Below are 17,379 nucleotides of genomic sequence, written 5' to 3'. Positions count from 1 at the left end.
TATATCCATAATATCCCATATCTGATCATCTAGATAGTCGGTGGCCTGAACTAATTTATCCCACATCTGCATCAACATTGGATACACAAAGAAAGTGCTGAATATTTTATTAGGAATTCCCATTTGGACCACATGTGGCCTACCTGAAGGTCTAGGCGAGTTGTCGGCTGCTCTTTTGTATAGTGTGTGTTTAGGTACTGCTTGCATATCTACCTGCTGATTCTGAACTATAAATGTGGCCGGTGTTAAGCGTCCTAGAGTACATGCACCTTTTATTCCTACTGGGAGCCATTTGTATGCTCCATTTCCACAAATCCAGAAGGTTCCTTCAGGCAGATCCCATATTGCAGAGTGTTGGAGCACCAACCTATGTACCAAATCTAAAAATTTAGATACATTCTGAAGTATACACCAAGGGGGTTTTTGACCTAATGGACTACAGTATCCTGCATCTGGATTTTCACAAGTCGGTGTACCTGGGTCATATGCACTTGACTCATTACATAATATATTACCTGGTATTTTTGAACATGTATCATTGTTTCCATCGGGGAATAATTGTGAATATTTCCAACCATTATTGTGTATGTATTTTTCTACTATATCAGGTTTAAAAGGTTGAGAAGAAGATACTGTGCTACTAAAACTGAGTTGTATATTTTCTGTAGGAATTAACCCTAAGTCTGTTAGTCCCGTCTTATTTCTAGGAACCCATACACCTCCTTTAAACGCTAAATATTGTAAGTTGTTTATTTTTCCAGTCATATTACCTTGCCACCAGGGAAATCCCACCCACCCCACAACTGGGATGGCAACAGTGGTGTTCCATAATCTAGAATTAACGGTTTGGTTATTTGCTAATTTGTCTGAGCAATTAGTCCATGTAAACACTTCCTCAGGGGTCATGGGTACGGCCAGGAAGGGTATGCTCGTGGCTGATATTGGAGAATGCGTACAAATCCAACAGTCTGCTATTTTCTGTCCGCCATCGAGCAGCCCGTTTACCAATGTCTCATGATGTTTTATAAATTTATTATCTGTAGGTTTTGGGGAACTTAGTTTATCCCACAGGTCTCCCTGATCTATCGTTATAGCTAACACAAGTACAATCACCACTATTTCTTTTTGCAATGGCTTGCATGTACCCATGCTGATTTTCCTTCCAATTTTACTGCAGTTGGAGTTGTCAATAACACCTGATATGGACCCTCAAATCTGGGTTCTAGCGTTCTTCTGTTATGTCTTTTTACGTAAACTTCGTCTCCTGGTTGCAGCTTGTGCGTTCCCTCAATGGAATCTGGATCTGGAATGGAAGAGAACACTAAAGAGTGTATTTTAGACACATGCTTACATAAATTTTGTACATAAGCAGTTAAGCTTTCAGTTTCTAACATTAAAGTCTGTGGGAAATACAATCCTGTATTGGCAACTCTACCAAACAATATTTCATGGGGGGTGAGTTTGCTCTTTCCCTGGGGGGTGTTTCTGACTGAATACAATGCTATTGGGAGACACTCAGTCCATGGTTTCTGTGTTTCTGCCATGGCTTTCTGTATTTTTAACTTAAGTGTTCCATTCATTCTCTCAACCTTACCAGAACTCTGTGGGTGGTAAGGGGTGTGTAGTTCACTTTTTATACACAACATTTTCATTACATTCTGAAAGATCTCTCCAGTAAAATGTGTACCTCTATCTGACTCGATCACTTCTGGGATACCATAACGGGGTACCAGTTCATGTGCTATTTTTACTGCAGTGACTTTAGCCGTGGCTGTATGAACTGGATAAGCCTCTGGCCACCCCGAAAACATGTCCACACATACCAGTACATACTCATAGTGTCCATGCTTAGGCATCTGGATGTAATCGATCTGAAGTCTCTGGAACGGATATAGTGGTCTTACATGGTGCTTCTGGGGGGTCTTAACAGTCTGTCCTGGATTGTGGGCTAAACAGATTTCACAAGAACCACATTTTGCTCGAGCTACCTGGCCGAACCCTGGGGCTAACCACTTCTGTCTGACCCTCTGTATCATACCGTTTGCAGACACATGTGTAGGTCCGTGGGCTTCACTGACCACAACAGGGTACCATGCTCGGGGGAGACAAAGCTCATCTCCTTTTCTCCATAGTCCTTCTTTTTCTTCTGCCCCCTGTTTCTGCCACTCTTCTTTTTCTTCTCTACTCACCTGCTGGTGGGCTTCTTTGAGCCGTGTAATTAAGTCAAATTCTGATACTGCACTAATAGTGTGGTCAGTTGTCAGAGGTTTTACTGCAGCTCGCTTAGCAGCCTTGTCGGCTCGGTCATTACCCCTAGCTATCTCGGTGTTGAGTCTTACATGTGCAGGTACTTTTATTACTGCTACTTGTTTGGTTGAGGCAGCTGATTCTAGGATTTGTCTAATCATTTGTCCATGTTTTACTGGTTGACCTGAAGCTGTCATATAACCTCTAGCTCTCCATATACATCCAAAATCATGTACAATACCATATGCATATCAGTAAAAATATTAGCGGTTTTTTCTTTTGCTAACTGTAATGCTCGTATTAGAGCTAATAGTTCAGCTTCCTGGGCTGAACAGCTGGCCTGCATTGGCTCAGCTTCAATAACATCATGATCTGATACAATGGCATAACCTGTGTGAAAGTTACCAGTTTCATCTGCATACCTACTACCATCTATATACATATGTAGGTCTGGATTGTCAAGAGGGGTGTCCTGTACATTAGGTAGCCCTTGTGTTTCTTGTTCTATACACTGTAAGCAATCATGTATTATATTGTCTTGTTCGTGGTATTGTAAAAAATTTTCATCTTCGTCTTCCTGACCTCCTTCCACTCCCCCCTTTGTCTCTAGTGGTAACAGAGTGGCTAAATTTAGAGACAATATGCGGCGAAAAGTGAGGTTTGGTGGCATTAGTAAGGAGCATTGTAATCTAAGATGTCTAGCCATTGAAATGTGTTTTGGCAATACCTGATTCAGTATGCCATGTACATCATGTGTAGTTTGTACTATTAAGGCATGGTCTAGTACTATTTCTGAGGCTTTTTCTACCAAAAGAGAGACAGCTGCTACTACTCTGACACATGATGGTGCAGCTTTGGTAACATTATCTAATTGAGCAGAATAGTATGCGACAGGTCTTTGTTTATTTTCATGTTTCTGTGTTAGTACTCCTGTAGCATGATTAGACATTTCCGCAGCCATTAATTGGAATGGTTTGGCGTAGTCTGGGATTCCCAAGGCCGGGGCTGACATGAGACCTTTCTTGAGGTCTTGAAAGGCTATGAGCGCTGATTCAGTTAACTGGAAAGGCTCGATTTTTAAACAATCATATAGAGGTTGCATAAGCTGACTAGCATGTATAACCCATTGTCTGCAGTGTGATACTATTCCCAAAAATGCTCTTAATGTTTTGTAGTTCTTGGGAGGAACAAGATCTCTAATGATTTTTAGTCTGTCGGCGGTGAGGTGCCGAATACCTTGTGAAATGCAGTGTCCTAGAAATACTACCGTAGTCATACAAAGTTGTACTTTTTTCTTGTTAACTTTACAGCCCATGTCTACTAGAAATATTAACAACCTTATTGTGTTGCTGTTTGCGGACTCTTGAGCAGGGGCACATAACAATAGGTCATCAACATATTGGAGAATTACAACCTCATCCGTAGGTTTGAAATTTTGAAGAACTGATCTCATAGCTTCTGAGTACAAGGTAGGTGAATGTATCATACCCTGTGGTAATCTTGTCCATGCTAATTGTCTATTCTTAAATGTAAATGCAAACAGTTTGTAACAGTCTGGGTGTAATGGTACTGAAAAAAATGCATTTGATAAGTCTATGACAGAAAATACTCGTGCTGTTGCTGGGATCTGTGATAGCAACGTGTGTGGATTTGGCACAACAGGAGTAATAGGTTCCAAAATTTTATTTATCTCTCTTAAATCATGTACCATCCGGTACCTAGCAGCTGACCCCTCAGTAGATTTCTTTTTTACAGGGTACAACGGTGTATTGGCTGGTGACTTTACTTCTATCAGTACTCCAGTTTTTAGATAATCTTTTATCTGTTCTCCTATGGCGTGTTCTTGTTGGGCACTAATAGGATACTGTCTCAATTGGGGTAGTGTCACACCTGGAACAGGAGTGACTTTTACAGGAGCTATTGGCATTAGTCCTACATCGGTGTCATGTTGTGCCCATAATTTTTCTGGTACCTCAGAAAGATCTAAAATAATTTGGGTAGGGGCAGGATCTTTCTCATCCTCTAAGGCTTGGACTTTTACAATGTTTTCTAGAGACTCTTGGTCATCAGGCACCAAAATTTGGACTCTACCATCCTTTGTCTCTTATCACTCCTGCTTTTCTAACCCGAATGTCCTCCCATAGTTTCCTGTTAAACCTGTCATGCCTTGCTACCTGAAAAGTTTTGCAAACTTTCCCTAAATTCTTAGTTGCTTCTACACCACACCTTTCTTTCACGATTGTATAGACATCTTGTTCATCATTTGTGGTCTTAGTCTGTTTGTTGCCCATTTTTCCTGACTATTCTTACCTTAGGAGGCTTTTTGGGTTAGATAAAATATATTCTATATTCTACCTTTCCTCGTTACCTATTCTGTCCTAAGGAGCCAGTATCTTGTTGCCCATTTTTCCTGACTATTCCTACCTTAGGAGGTTTTTTGGGTTAGATAAAATATATTCTATATTCTACCTTTCCTCGTTACCTATTCTGTCCTAAGGAGCCAGTATCTGAAACGGTTTCTCTGGACCGTTTTGTCTGAAGTGTAGAGTAATTCTAACACACATATATATGGCAACAAGGGCAAGACCAACAATACATAAAATGAACCATACAGTCTCCATTATATATCGTGTCCCTGGAGTATTATCATTACTTCCATGGGCTCATTCTGTCAATCTCTTATCCGTCAAAAAAGGAGGACAAAGGTTCGGGAGTTAAGCGTGAGCGAAGGTTTCCCCGAAAGGACACAACCTTATGACTCAGTTAGGCAATCTCCGTAATACTTATGTCATCTACCTTAGTGCGGCTTATGAGGCTATTCCCGACATCCACATCTCTTTCATACCATCCGTTTCATAACCTTCTCTGACCTCTCCTTCGGCAGATCCTACAGTATATACATGAATGACCCGAGCTATAGGTATCCTTCTCTACTAGTTCCTCAATCCCAACACAAGATATGCATGAAATTTACGGACTATCGCAGAGCAGATGTAAGAGAACTAACAGTGTCTCTTACCTGGCCAGGTTTGTCATCTGCTGTTCCGATGTCCCAATCTCAGCGGTTACTCGTGCCGGTCGATGAACTTGAAGGAATACGCAGACCTCGGGTCCCTGTTTCGGGCGCCAGGAAATGTTAGGATCATTCAGCCATGGAGGGTCCTTGTTGGAGTCGGGGTATCCCCGTAACAAGAAATACACAGACACGTAGTGTATAATCAAGTACTGGGAAGCCCCTGAGCGCGCCTGCCTCTATAGGTGCAGTCCCTTTATTTATATTAATAATCATTTCATTCATTTTTTTTTTTTTTTTTGTCAGACATGCGCAGTAAAATGCCTTTGTTTCACAGGCAGCGAAATGATGATTCATAACAATGGAATGTTGATAAGAAAGTTTCATAAACAAAAAGTGATAATTAGTAGAAGGTTTCTGAGACAGCTAAAAACAAGTTACAATCTAGTTTCTGGGCGTCAGTCCAAATGTCCAGATAAGGGAAGAATAACTTCATCTGTGTCTTACATCGTAGTCTTGCGTGAAGTATATAACTCCTATCATCCTCTCACTGTGCAATCATCATGTCCCCTTTGCAGAAAAGCACCCCCAAAGTATGATGTTTCCTCTACCATGTTTCACGGTTGGGATGGTGTTCTTGGGGTTATACTCATCCTTCTTATTCCTCCAAACACGGCGATGAGTGTTGATATCAAAAAGTTCTATTTTGGTCTCATCTGACCACATAACCATCTCCCGTGCCTCCTCTGGATCATTTAGATGGTCATTGGTGAACTTTAAACGGGCCAGGACATGTGCTGGCGTGAGCAAGGAGACGTTGCCTGCCTTGCAGGATTTTAATCCATGATGGCTTAGTGTGTTACTAACGGTAATGTTTGACACTGTGGTCCCAGCTCTCTTCAGGTCATTGACCAGGTCCTCACGTGTAGTCCTGGGCTGATTCCTGACCTTTCTCAGAGACATCTTTACCCCACGAGATGAGATCTTGCATGGAGCCCCCGACTGAGGAAGATTGACAGTCATTTTGTGTTTCTTCCATTTTCTAATAATTGTGCCAACAGTAGTTGCCTTCTCACCAAGCTGCTTGCCTATTGTCCTGTAGCCCATCCCAGCCTTGTGCAGGTCTACAATTTCTTGCTGGTTGATAGGTGATCAAATACTTATTTCTTGCAATAAAATGCAATTTAATTACTTAAAAATCATACAATGGGATTTTCTGGATTTTTTTAATATTCTGTCTCTCACAGGTGAAGTGTACCTACGATAAAAATTACAGACCTCTCCATTCTTTGTAGGGGGGAAAACTTGCAAAATCGGCAGCGTATCAAATACTTATTTTCCCCACTGTTGCTCCTCCCTCCTGACTGTGTCACCCAGTGGTGGGAGGAGCAGACTTCATGTCACATAGCTCCTCCCTCTTGTCAGTGTCACCCTGTTGTAGGAGAGCAGACTTTATGTCCCACAGTTCCTCCTGCCTATATATCACCCCATGGTGGGAGGAGCAGAGGCCATGACTGTCCTCTTGTAAATCTTCTAGGTGTGTGGGACCCCGGAGTACATAGCACCAGAGGTGATCCTGCGTCAGGGCTACGGGAAGCCTGTGGACTGGTGGGCAATGGGCATCATCTTGTACGAGTTCCTTGTGGGCTGTGTCCCGTTCTTTGGTGACACCCCCGAAGAGCTGTTTGGTCAGGTGATCAGTGGTGAGCATATAGACAGATTTCTATGGGTTTCTTTGTAGCCCCCACAGTGACTGTTCATGAGACGTATCTGTCGTCCATTGCCCACATGTCTGTACTCCCTCTCATCTAGATGACATTGTCTGGCCAGAGGGTGAGGAGGCCTTACCAGCCGATGCCCAGAATCTCATCTCCAGCCTGCTGCAGACGGACCCCTTGCTGCGGCTGGGCACAGGTGAGACGTGCCGCTGTGCACTTCCTCTGGACACCACTGATAATTCTGCGCCGCACTATCCGCAAAAGTCAGCAAATTCCAAACCTCTTTCCCCGCTCATAATTAAATTCTAAGAAATCCATCCTGCAAAGCGAAATTTCCATTTTGCATGAGTGTGCAAGCCTGGAATTATAAAAGTGCTGGAGCTGCACCTATTACTGTACAATCCCTATAATCCTGCATCTATGGGGAGTAATGCTGAATTATGAGACGCTCCAGATTACTGGGTAGGCTCGGATAAGTGCAGGAAGATGTGCCCACGTGGGCGACTGATCTGCAAATGATGAAAACATGGAAACAAAATTCTCAAAACTTCTGGATTATTCAGTCTGGAGTATGAGCCACGTTCACAAATCCCCGCACTTACAGCCTCAGTTGCTATCACTTGTCTGAAGAATATTCTGCCACGCTGAATGCACTTGGGAAAATCATCAAGATCCGCTACTGGCAGGTCCTGTGTGATCAACGGCCAGTGATGTCCCAGATGTGCTCAATGGGAGACCAGTCTTTCAACACAACAACGCCAGACCGCATGTTGCTCGTCCTACTGTGTGCAGCCCCCATGGCCTAAACGTGCTCCCATGGCTATAGCATCTCTGGATTTGTCTCTCATCGAGCACATCAGGGACGTCATTGGTCAGTGATTATACAGGAGCTGCCAGCAGCAGATCTTGATGATTTGCCCAAGTGCATTCAGCACCAGAACCTTCCTCAGACGACAACTAACAACCCCAGTGATGGCAGAAGAGGCTGTAAGTGCCGGGATTCCTGCATGTGGCTCATACTCCAGACTGAATAAATCCAGAGGTTTTAATACTTTTATTTCCATTTTTTCATCATTTACAGATCATCATCATCCATCCTGTGATTTCCATAATTCCGCAACTTTTCCTTATTGGTGTTGTAACTTCAGTGTTGAGGAGTCTATCTATTATCTATCTATTATCTATCTATAATCTATATATTATCTATCTATTATCTATCTATAATCTATCTATCATCTATCTATTATCTATCTATTATCTATCTATAATCTATCTATCTATTATCTATCTATCTATGTATTATCTATCTATCTATTATCTATCTATCATCTATCTATCATCTATCTATTATCTATCTATCTATTATCTATCTATCTATTATCTATCTATCTATCTATTATCTATGTATTATCTATCTATTATCTATCATCTATCTATCATCTATTATCTATCTATTATCTATCATCTATCTATGTATCATCTATCTATCTTCAATCTATTATCTATCTATCATCTATCTATCAATCATCTATCTATTATATATTTATTATCTATCTATTATCTATCTATCATCTATTATCTATCATCTATCTATTATCTATCATCTATTATCTATCTATTATCTATCATCTATCTATTATCTATGTATCATCTATCTATCTTCTATCTATTATCTATCATCTATCTATTATCTATCTATTATCTATCATCTATCTATCATCTATTATCTATCATCTATCTATCATCTATCTATTATCTATCTATTATCTATCATCTATCTATCATCTATTATCTATCATCTATCTCTCAATCTATTATCTATCTATCTATTATCTATCATCTATCTATCTATCACCTATCTATTATCTATAATCTATCTATCTATTATCTATCATCTATCTATTATCTATCTATTATCTATCTATTATCTATCATCTATCTATTATCTATCTATCATCTATCTATTATCTATAATCTATCTATCTATTATCTATCATCTATCTATTATCTATCTATCATCTATCTATTATCTATCTATCTATTATCTATCTATCTATCATCTATCTATTATCTATCATCTATCTATTATCTATCTATTATCTATCATCTATCTATTATCTATCATCTATCTATCATCTATCTATTATCTATCTATTATCTATCATCTATCTATCTATCATCTATCTATTATCTATCTATTATCTATCATCTATCTATTATCTATCTATTATCTATCTATCTATCATCTATCTATTATCTATCATCTATCTATTATCTATCTATCTATCATCTATCTATTATCTATCTATTATCTATCATCTATCTATCATCTATTATCTATCATCTATCTCTCTATCTATTATCTATCTATTATCTATCTGTCTATTATCTATCATCTATCTATTATCTATCTATCTATTATCTATCTATCTATCTACCTATCATCTATCTATTATCTATCATCTATCTATTATCTATCTATTATCTATCATCTATCTATTATCTATCATCTATCTATCATCTATCTATTATCTATCTATTATCTATCATCTATCTATCATCTATCTATTATCTATCTATTATCTATCTATCTATCTATCATCTATCTATTATCTATCATCTATCTATTATCTATCTATTATCTATCATCTATCTATCATCTATCTATTATCTATCTATTATCTATCATCTATCTATCATCTATCTATAATCTATCTATTATCTATCTATTATCTATCTATCTATCATCTATCTATCATCTATCTATTATCTATCTATTATCTATCATCTATCTATTATCTATGTATCATCTATCTATCTTCTATCTATTATCTATCATCTATCTATTATCTATCTATTATCTATCATCTATCTATCATATATCTATCATCTATCTATTATCTATCTATCATCTATCTATCATCTATCTGTTATCTATCTATTATCTATCATCTATCTATCATCTATCTATCATCTATCTATTATCTATCTATTATCTATCTATTATCTATCTATCATCTATCTATCATCTATCTATTATCTATCATCTATCTATTATCTATGTATCATCTATCTATCTTCTATCTATTATCTATCATCTATCTATTATCTATCTATTATCTATCATCTATCTATTATCTATCATCTATCTATCATCTATTATCTATCTCTCTATCTATTATCTATCTATTATCTATCTATCTATCATCTATCTATCTATCACCTATCTATTATCTATGTATTATCTATCTATTATCTATCTATCTATTATCTATCATCTATCTATTATCTATCATCTATCTATTATCTATCTATCATCTATCTATTATCTATAATCTATCTATCTATTATCTATCATCTATCTATTATCTATCTATTATCTATCTATTATCTATCATCTATCTATTATCTATCTATCTATTATCTATCTATCATCTATCTATTATCTATAATCTATCTATCTATTATCTATCTATCTATCATCTATCTGTTATCTATCATCTATCTATCATCTATCTATTATCTATCTATTATCTATCATCTATCTATCATCTATCTATTATCTATCATCTATCTATTATCTATCTATTATCTATCTATCTATCATCTATCTATTATCTATCATCTATCTATTATCTATCTATCTATCTATCTATTATCTATCATCTATCTATTATCTATCTATTATCTATCATCTATCTATTATCTATCATCTATCTATCATCTATCTATTATCTATCTATTATCTATCATCTATCTATCATCTATCATATATCTATCATCTATCTATTATCTATCTATCATCTATCTATCTATCATCTATCTATTATCTATCTATTATCTATCTATTATCTATCATCTATCTATTATCTATCTATTATCTATCATCTATCTATCATCTATCATCTATCTATCATCTATCTATTATCTATCTATCATCTATCTATCATCTATCTATTATCTATCTATCATCTATCTATCTATCTATCATCTATCTATTATCTATCTATTATCTATCTATTATCTATCTATCTATTATCTATCTATCATCTATCTATTATCTATCTATTATCTATCTATTATCTATCATCTATCTATCATCTATCTATCATCTATCTATCTCTCTCTATCATCTATCTATCATCTATCTATCATCTATCTATCATCTATCTATTATCTATCTATCATCTATCATCTATCTATCATCTATCTATCATCTATCTATCTATTATCTATCTATTATCTATCTATTATCTATCATCTATCTATCATCTATCTATCTCTCTCTATCATCTATCTATCATCTATCTATTATCTATCATCTATCTATTATCTATCTATCTATCTATTATCTATCATCTATCTATTATCTATCTATTATCTATCATCTATCTATTATCTATCATCTATCTATCATCTATCTATTATCTATCTATTATCTATCATCTATCTATCATCTATCATATATCTATCATCTATCTATTATCTATCTATCATCTATCTATCATCTATCTATTATCTATCTATTATCTATCTATTATCTATCATCTATCTATTATCTATCTATTATCTATCATCTATCTATCATCTATCATCTATCTATCATCTATCTATTATCTATCTATCATCTATCTATCATCTATCTATTATCTATCTATCATCTATCTATCTATCATCTATCTATTATCTATCTATTATCTATCTATCTATCATCTATCTATTATCTATCTATTATCTATCTATCTATCATCTATCTATTATCTATCTATCATCTATCTATCATCTATCTATCATCTATTTATCATCTATCTATCATCTATCTATCATCTATCTATTATCTATCTATCATCTATCATCTATCTATCATCTATCTATCATCTATCTATTATCTATCTATTATCTATCTATCATCTATCTATTATCTATCTATCATCTATCTATCTATCATCTATCTATTATCTATCTATTATCTATCTATCATCTATCTATTATCTATCTATTATCTATCTATCTATCATCTATCTATTATCTATCTATCATCTATCTATCATCTATTTATCATCTATCTATCATCTATCTATTATCTATCTATCATCTATCATCTATCTATCATCTATCTATCATCTATCTATTATCTATCTATCATCTATCTATCTATCATCTATCTATCATCTATCTATTATCTATCTATCTATCATCTATCTATTATCTATCTATCATCTATCTATCATCTATCTATCATCTATTTATCATCTATCTATCATCTATCTATCATCTATCTATTATCTATCTATCATCTATCATCTATCTATCATCTATCTATTATCTATCTATTATCTATCAATCATCTATCTATTATCTATCTATTATCTATCATCTATCTATCATCTATCTATCATCTATCTATCTCTCTCTATCATCTATCTATCATCTATCTATCATCTATCTATCATCTATCTATTATCTATCTATCATCTATCTATCATCTATCTATCAGCTATCTATCTATCATCTATCTATTATCTATCTATTATCTATCTATTATCTATCATCTATCTATCTCTCTCTATCATCTATCTATCATCTATCTATCATCTATCTATTATCTATCCATCTATCAGGAAAGGACTACAACACGGTTTACTAATATATTTGTAAACTTAGAACTCTATAAAAAGCAGAAGAAAAAAAACTTCCATCAACAATAAAACAAAACTACAAAAAAACAATTAATTGATTCCCCTCCTTTTTCCCTCTAGGTGGCGCTATTGAGGTGAAGGCTCACAAGTTTTTCACAGATTTGGACTGGAACGGTTTGCTGAGGCAGAAGGCAGAATTTATTCCCCATCTGGAGGCTGAGGACGACACCAGCTACTTCGACAGTGAGAATAATAATTGTGCCATGATTTACATACACATCCCATGAGATACATCTACACTGTGGTACTGATTCTCCTTGTGGAGATCCAGCTAAGTACGGCAATGCTTTATGGGTAACAATATGCAAATTAGCTCTCTGCTAAAAAAAAACAAAACCTGTCTCTCTAGCACCACCTATAGGTGGCAAACCTGTAAGTCAGCGTGACAGCTTTCTTTTTGCGCTTCCAGCTCGGTCAGATCGTTATCAGCACATTAATTCCTACGATGAAGATGATACCAATGATGAAGACTCTGTGGAGATCAGGCAATTTTCTTCCTGTACTCCGAGGTTCAGTAAAGTAAGTGCCCCCCCTTATGTATATATCGTACATGTGAGACTGGTGCTGTTTGTATTCTCACTCTCTGCGTGGCTTTTCTCCAGGTGTACAGTAGCATGGAGCAGCTGTCCCAGCTGGAGCAGAAACCCTCCACCCCGGTCCAAGACTCCACCAAGCAGGAGCGGTCCGAGAGGACGAGCAAGAGAGAGACCCTCGGCGGGGTGACCCTGAGAGACCGCTGCTGGAGGACTGTGTCTCCAGAAATGTGAGCGCGTGTTTAATAGACAACCCCACCCATTACGGGCTACCAGGGAAGGTCTTGCCTTTTCTATACCTCTGCTTTCAGCCAGTGAATGGGTCCACTCCTTTCTGGATTGGCAGAAAGGATAAAACTGTATAAAATGTCGTCCTTCCTGTCAAATGGACAGGACATCGACAGACTTTATTATAAGTAAGTGAGTTCCGACGGGCGCAGGTGGTACCATGTAGGTGGCATGGCAGGGCTGGCAATACGGTATAGTTTTCTTTATAAAAGAATACCATATATGACAGATGCTAATCAGAGATGTGGGTTTGCTACAGTTGTATCCACCTTAGACAATGCTCTGCGAGCAGCACTTTCTCCTGTTTTGATAGTTTGTTACAATGTATCAGTGCAGGTATAATGCACACTGTTAAGCTCACAGAGGATTGTCTAGACTGGATGCAATTGTAACAAACCTTCTGCTGCAAGACTCAGCATTATGGCTCCCATGGTAAGCTTGATTCACTAAGCTGTAGGTCTGGATCTTCTGCTCAGATCGGTGGCGTTGGTTCAGCGAGATACAGTGGAGTGGGATGAGACATACATCATGTGGAACAGCAGAGCTGGATTTGCAGGTTGGAACCCGGAGCAGTGTGGTACTGTGGAGCTCAATATTGTGGAGATATGTGGAACAATGGAGCTGGATATGCCAGACGGCACATAGAACAGCAGAACTAGATTTGTAGGCTGACACCCAAAGCAGTGTGGTACTGTGGAGTTCGATATGCTGAATGGCACATGGAACAGCAGAGCTGGATTTGCAGATCTGCACCCGGAGCAGTGTGGTACTGTGGAGCTCGATATTGTGGACGGCACGTGGAACAGCAGAGCTGGATTTACAGGTTGACACCCAGAGCAGTGTGGTACTGTAGAGCTTGATATGTTGGATGGCACGTGGAACATCAGAGCTGGATTTTCAGGTTGACGCCCAAAGCAGTGTGGTACTATGGAGCTCGATATTGTGGATAATATGTGGAACAACGGAGCTGGATATGCTAGACGGCACATAAAACAGCAGAGCTAGATTTGTAGGTTGACGCCTAACGTAGTGTGGTACTGTGGAACTTGATATGCTGGATGGCACATGGAACAGCAGAGCTGGATTTGCAGGTTGACGCCCAAAGCAGTGTGGTACTGTTCAGCTCGATATACTGGATGGCATGTGGAACAGCAGAGCTGGATTTGCAGGTTGACACCTAAAGCAGTTTGGTACCGTGAGCTCGATATTGTGGACGATATGTGGAACAATGGAGCTGGATATGCTAGACGACATGTGGAACAGCAGAGCTGGATTTGTAGGTTGACGTCCAAAGCAGTGTGGTACTGTGGAACTTGATATGCTGGATGGCATGTGGAACAGCGGCGTTGGAGACACTACATGGCATGTGGAACAGCGGAGCTGGATATGCAAACAGGCTCACCTTAAAACAGTAGAGCCGAGTGTGCGGACAGGCAGCTTAGAACAGCAGAGCCAAGTGAGAGGACAGACACTGTGGACCAGCAGAGGAGAACATGAGGACAGACACCTTGGAACAGTAGAAGAGAGTGTGAGAACAGGCTCCTTAAAACAACAGAGCCACGTGTGAGGACATGCACTTGGGAACAGCAGAGGCGACTGTGATGACTTGCACTTGGGAATAGCAGAGTCGAGAGTGAGGAAAGCCACCTTGGAACAGCAGAGGAGAGTATTCGGATAGGCAACTTGATACAGCAAAGTTGAGGCACGTTAGAATAGTAGAGCCGTATTTGAGAAGTGACACAAGCAGAACAAGCACATGTTAGACTGCATGGACACTGCACCACGTGAATACCTGGAGTGACATTCGTGGTGCGTGGTGGATTACTGGAGAGCAGAAGGAGCTGGACACTGGGGAGGGAAAGCGCAAAGCCTGGCGCAGGAGCCAGGACAGGTGAGTAACACATAGTAAGTCTGCACAAACAAAATAATGTTCCTATTCACTGACAGCAAGCACTGAAACATATATAGAACCCAAGGGGAGGAAGGAATGTACAACTTTACATATTCATTGAATATCTGTATTGCAGGAAGCATTTTTCGGATGCCACCGACGCTGACTCCAGTCCTCCATTAGCTGCCAGGCGCCGATTCTCGGCTTTGGTGGATACAGCGCGTTTTGTGGCTCCTCTCGAAGGAGAAGGAGAGGGAAGAGTTAAAAGCAGCAGCGGGACTCAGCTGGGTCATAGTAAAATCCCTCTGGGAGAGCTGGAAGCCGGTGAGTGATCCCACCCCATAAATCTGTTATGGTGAGAGAGATTACTAAAAACTGGTGCCGATAAATCGTGGTGTTACCCCTTGTCACATTCACCCCATGCAGACAAGTCTTCAGAATCACAGATACATCAGGACACAGACTCCTCTCCCCGCGCCACCAATGACCTCGTCCTGCGGAGAGCTCGCCACCAGCACCTCTCCGGGGACAGCGACCGCAGGAGAACCGGAGGGAAGGTCATAAAATCTGCCTCCACCACCGCGCTGTCAGTCATGATCCCTACAGGTGAGCACACCGCGACCGCCGTCCTATAGTCCACGTGTCACCATACAATGAAGAGGATTTTGAGCTCTAAGTTTCCCAGCCCCCCCAATATTTGCAATAAAGCACCTGCAATAAGCCCCTCTCTGGAGGACCCAGCATGTTCCTACAGTACACAGACAACCTAGTAATTTTAATGGGCACAGTGTAATACCTAATTTCCCCAGTGGTGGCGCTGCAGGGAATACTTGCAGCTGGTTACAGTTGATCGCTGGAACTCCCCGTGATCAGCTCGTTGTCAGGGACCCTTCCTACTAACAGTGATTGTACTCATTAAAGGGAACCTGTCAGACGGATTTACCCCGATAAACTGCTCTCAACATCATCTGTGACCTAAAAAGATCTTTGTAAAGTTTTAGTAAATTCTTTAGTCAGTTTCGATGCTGCTTACCTGATAAAAAGTGCTGTAAAAACTTATTCACATTTAAGTTTAAAGGGGTTATCCTGGCTTGAGGCTCAAGTCTGCAGTCGCTGTATGTACAGTAACTGCAGACTAGCGAATCTTCACAGTGCACAGGGCGCCATGAATCATGTGATTGCAAGTATGTGATTTGCATGCTGACTAGATGCCGGTCACATGCCGACTAGACATGCGTGGCCTTACTCAATACGAGTGAATTTAGCACGTCTAGTTGGAATGTGGCCGCAGGTATGCAATTTTTGTAATTTCTTCTCCCTGCAGTGGAGCAGCACACCAGCTCACCCCTGGTCAGTCCCATGTCTCCCCGCTCCCTCTCATCCAACCCGTCCTCACGAGACTCTTCTCCCAGCCGCGACTACACGCCAGCCGTCAGCAGCCTCCGCTCCCCCATCTCCATCCAGCGATCAGGAAAGAAGTACGGCTTCACCTTGAGGGCCATTCGAGTGTACATGGGGGAGAGCGACGTGTACAGCGTCCAACATATAGTGTGGGTAAGTCCGGGAATCGGGGCCAAATTTATATACAGTCATTTATTTTTATACTTTATTACTTTGGCACATTTTTTTTTTTAATAATTTCTTTTTGTAAAAAAAAATTTTCGGCAGCAAAGATATATGGAGGCGTTTTTTTAAGGGAAGTCTTGTTTTTTGGGGGGGTTCTAATTTGGAATAAATACAACTTTTTTAGAACTTTTTATTGCAGGTTTTAGGCTGGGGGGATCGACAAAAAAACAATGATTCTGTCCATATTTTTTACATCAATATACATAATAGAAATTATGGGTATTCTAATAAAACACTGTAATGAAAAAAGGATTTATTTTTTCCATTTTTCTGCATACTTTGTTGAACTTTTTAATGCTGTTTTTTAAGCCTTTTCTATCCTCTCATCACTGCCATAATACACCGCCCGCAGGACTTCTGTATT

At 38.8% G+C, this 17,379-nt stretch overlaps 1 protein-coding gene and 1 long non-coding RNA gene across 3 annotated transcripts in view; one reads left to right on the top strand and one right to left on the bottom strand.

The window, feature by feature from the left end:
* MAST1 (microtubule associated serine/threonine kinase 1) overlaps positions 1–17,379 on the top strand; it is a 106,731-nt gene that overhangs the window by 76,348 nt on the left and 13,004 nt on the right. For both annotated transcript variants that reach the window (XM_073654296.1, XM_073654295.1), the window contains exons 16-23: positions 6,798–6,963; positions 7,073–7,174; positions 12,738–12,860; positions 13,087–13,196; positions 13,280–13,440; positions 15,526–15,713; positions 15,816–15,995; positions 16,714–16,943. In XM_073654296.1, coding sequence (XP_073510397.1) covers positions 6,798–6,963; positions 7,073–7,174; positions 12,738–12,860; positions 13,087–13,196; positions 13,280–13,440; positions 15,526–15,713; positions 15,816–15,995; positions 16,714–16,943 — 1,260 coding nt within the window. The remainder of the gene's footprint in view (positions 1–6,797; positions 6,964–7,072; positions 7,175–12,737; positions 12,861–13,086; positions 13,197–13,279; positions 13,441–15,525; positions 15,714–15,815; positions 15,996–16,713; positions 16,944–17,379) is intronic.
* Positions 476–5,512, bottom strand: LOC141167009 (uncharacterized). The gene is made up of 2 exons (XR_012251376.1): positions 5,267–5,512; positions 476–1,303 (listed from the first exon to the last, which is right to left on the bottom strand). It is a non-coding gene; the product is annotated as an uncharacterized lncRNA (long non-coding RNA).

Source organism: Phyllobates terribilis, unplaced genomic scaffold (assembly GCF_046119375.1).
Source record: "Phyllobates terribilis strain yellow unplaced genomic scaffold, ASM4611937v1 Scaffold_11__3_contigs__length_659146591, whole genome shotgun sequence".
Lineage (NCBI taxonomy): Eukaryota > Metazoa > Chordata > Amphibia > Anura > Dendrobatidae > Phyllobates > Phyllobates terribilis.
The sequence above is the reverse complement of the archived record's forward strand: the minus strand, read 5'-3'. Positions and strand labels throughout refer to the sequence as shown.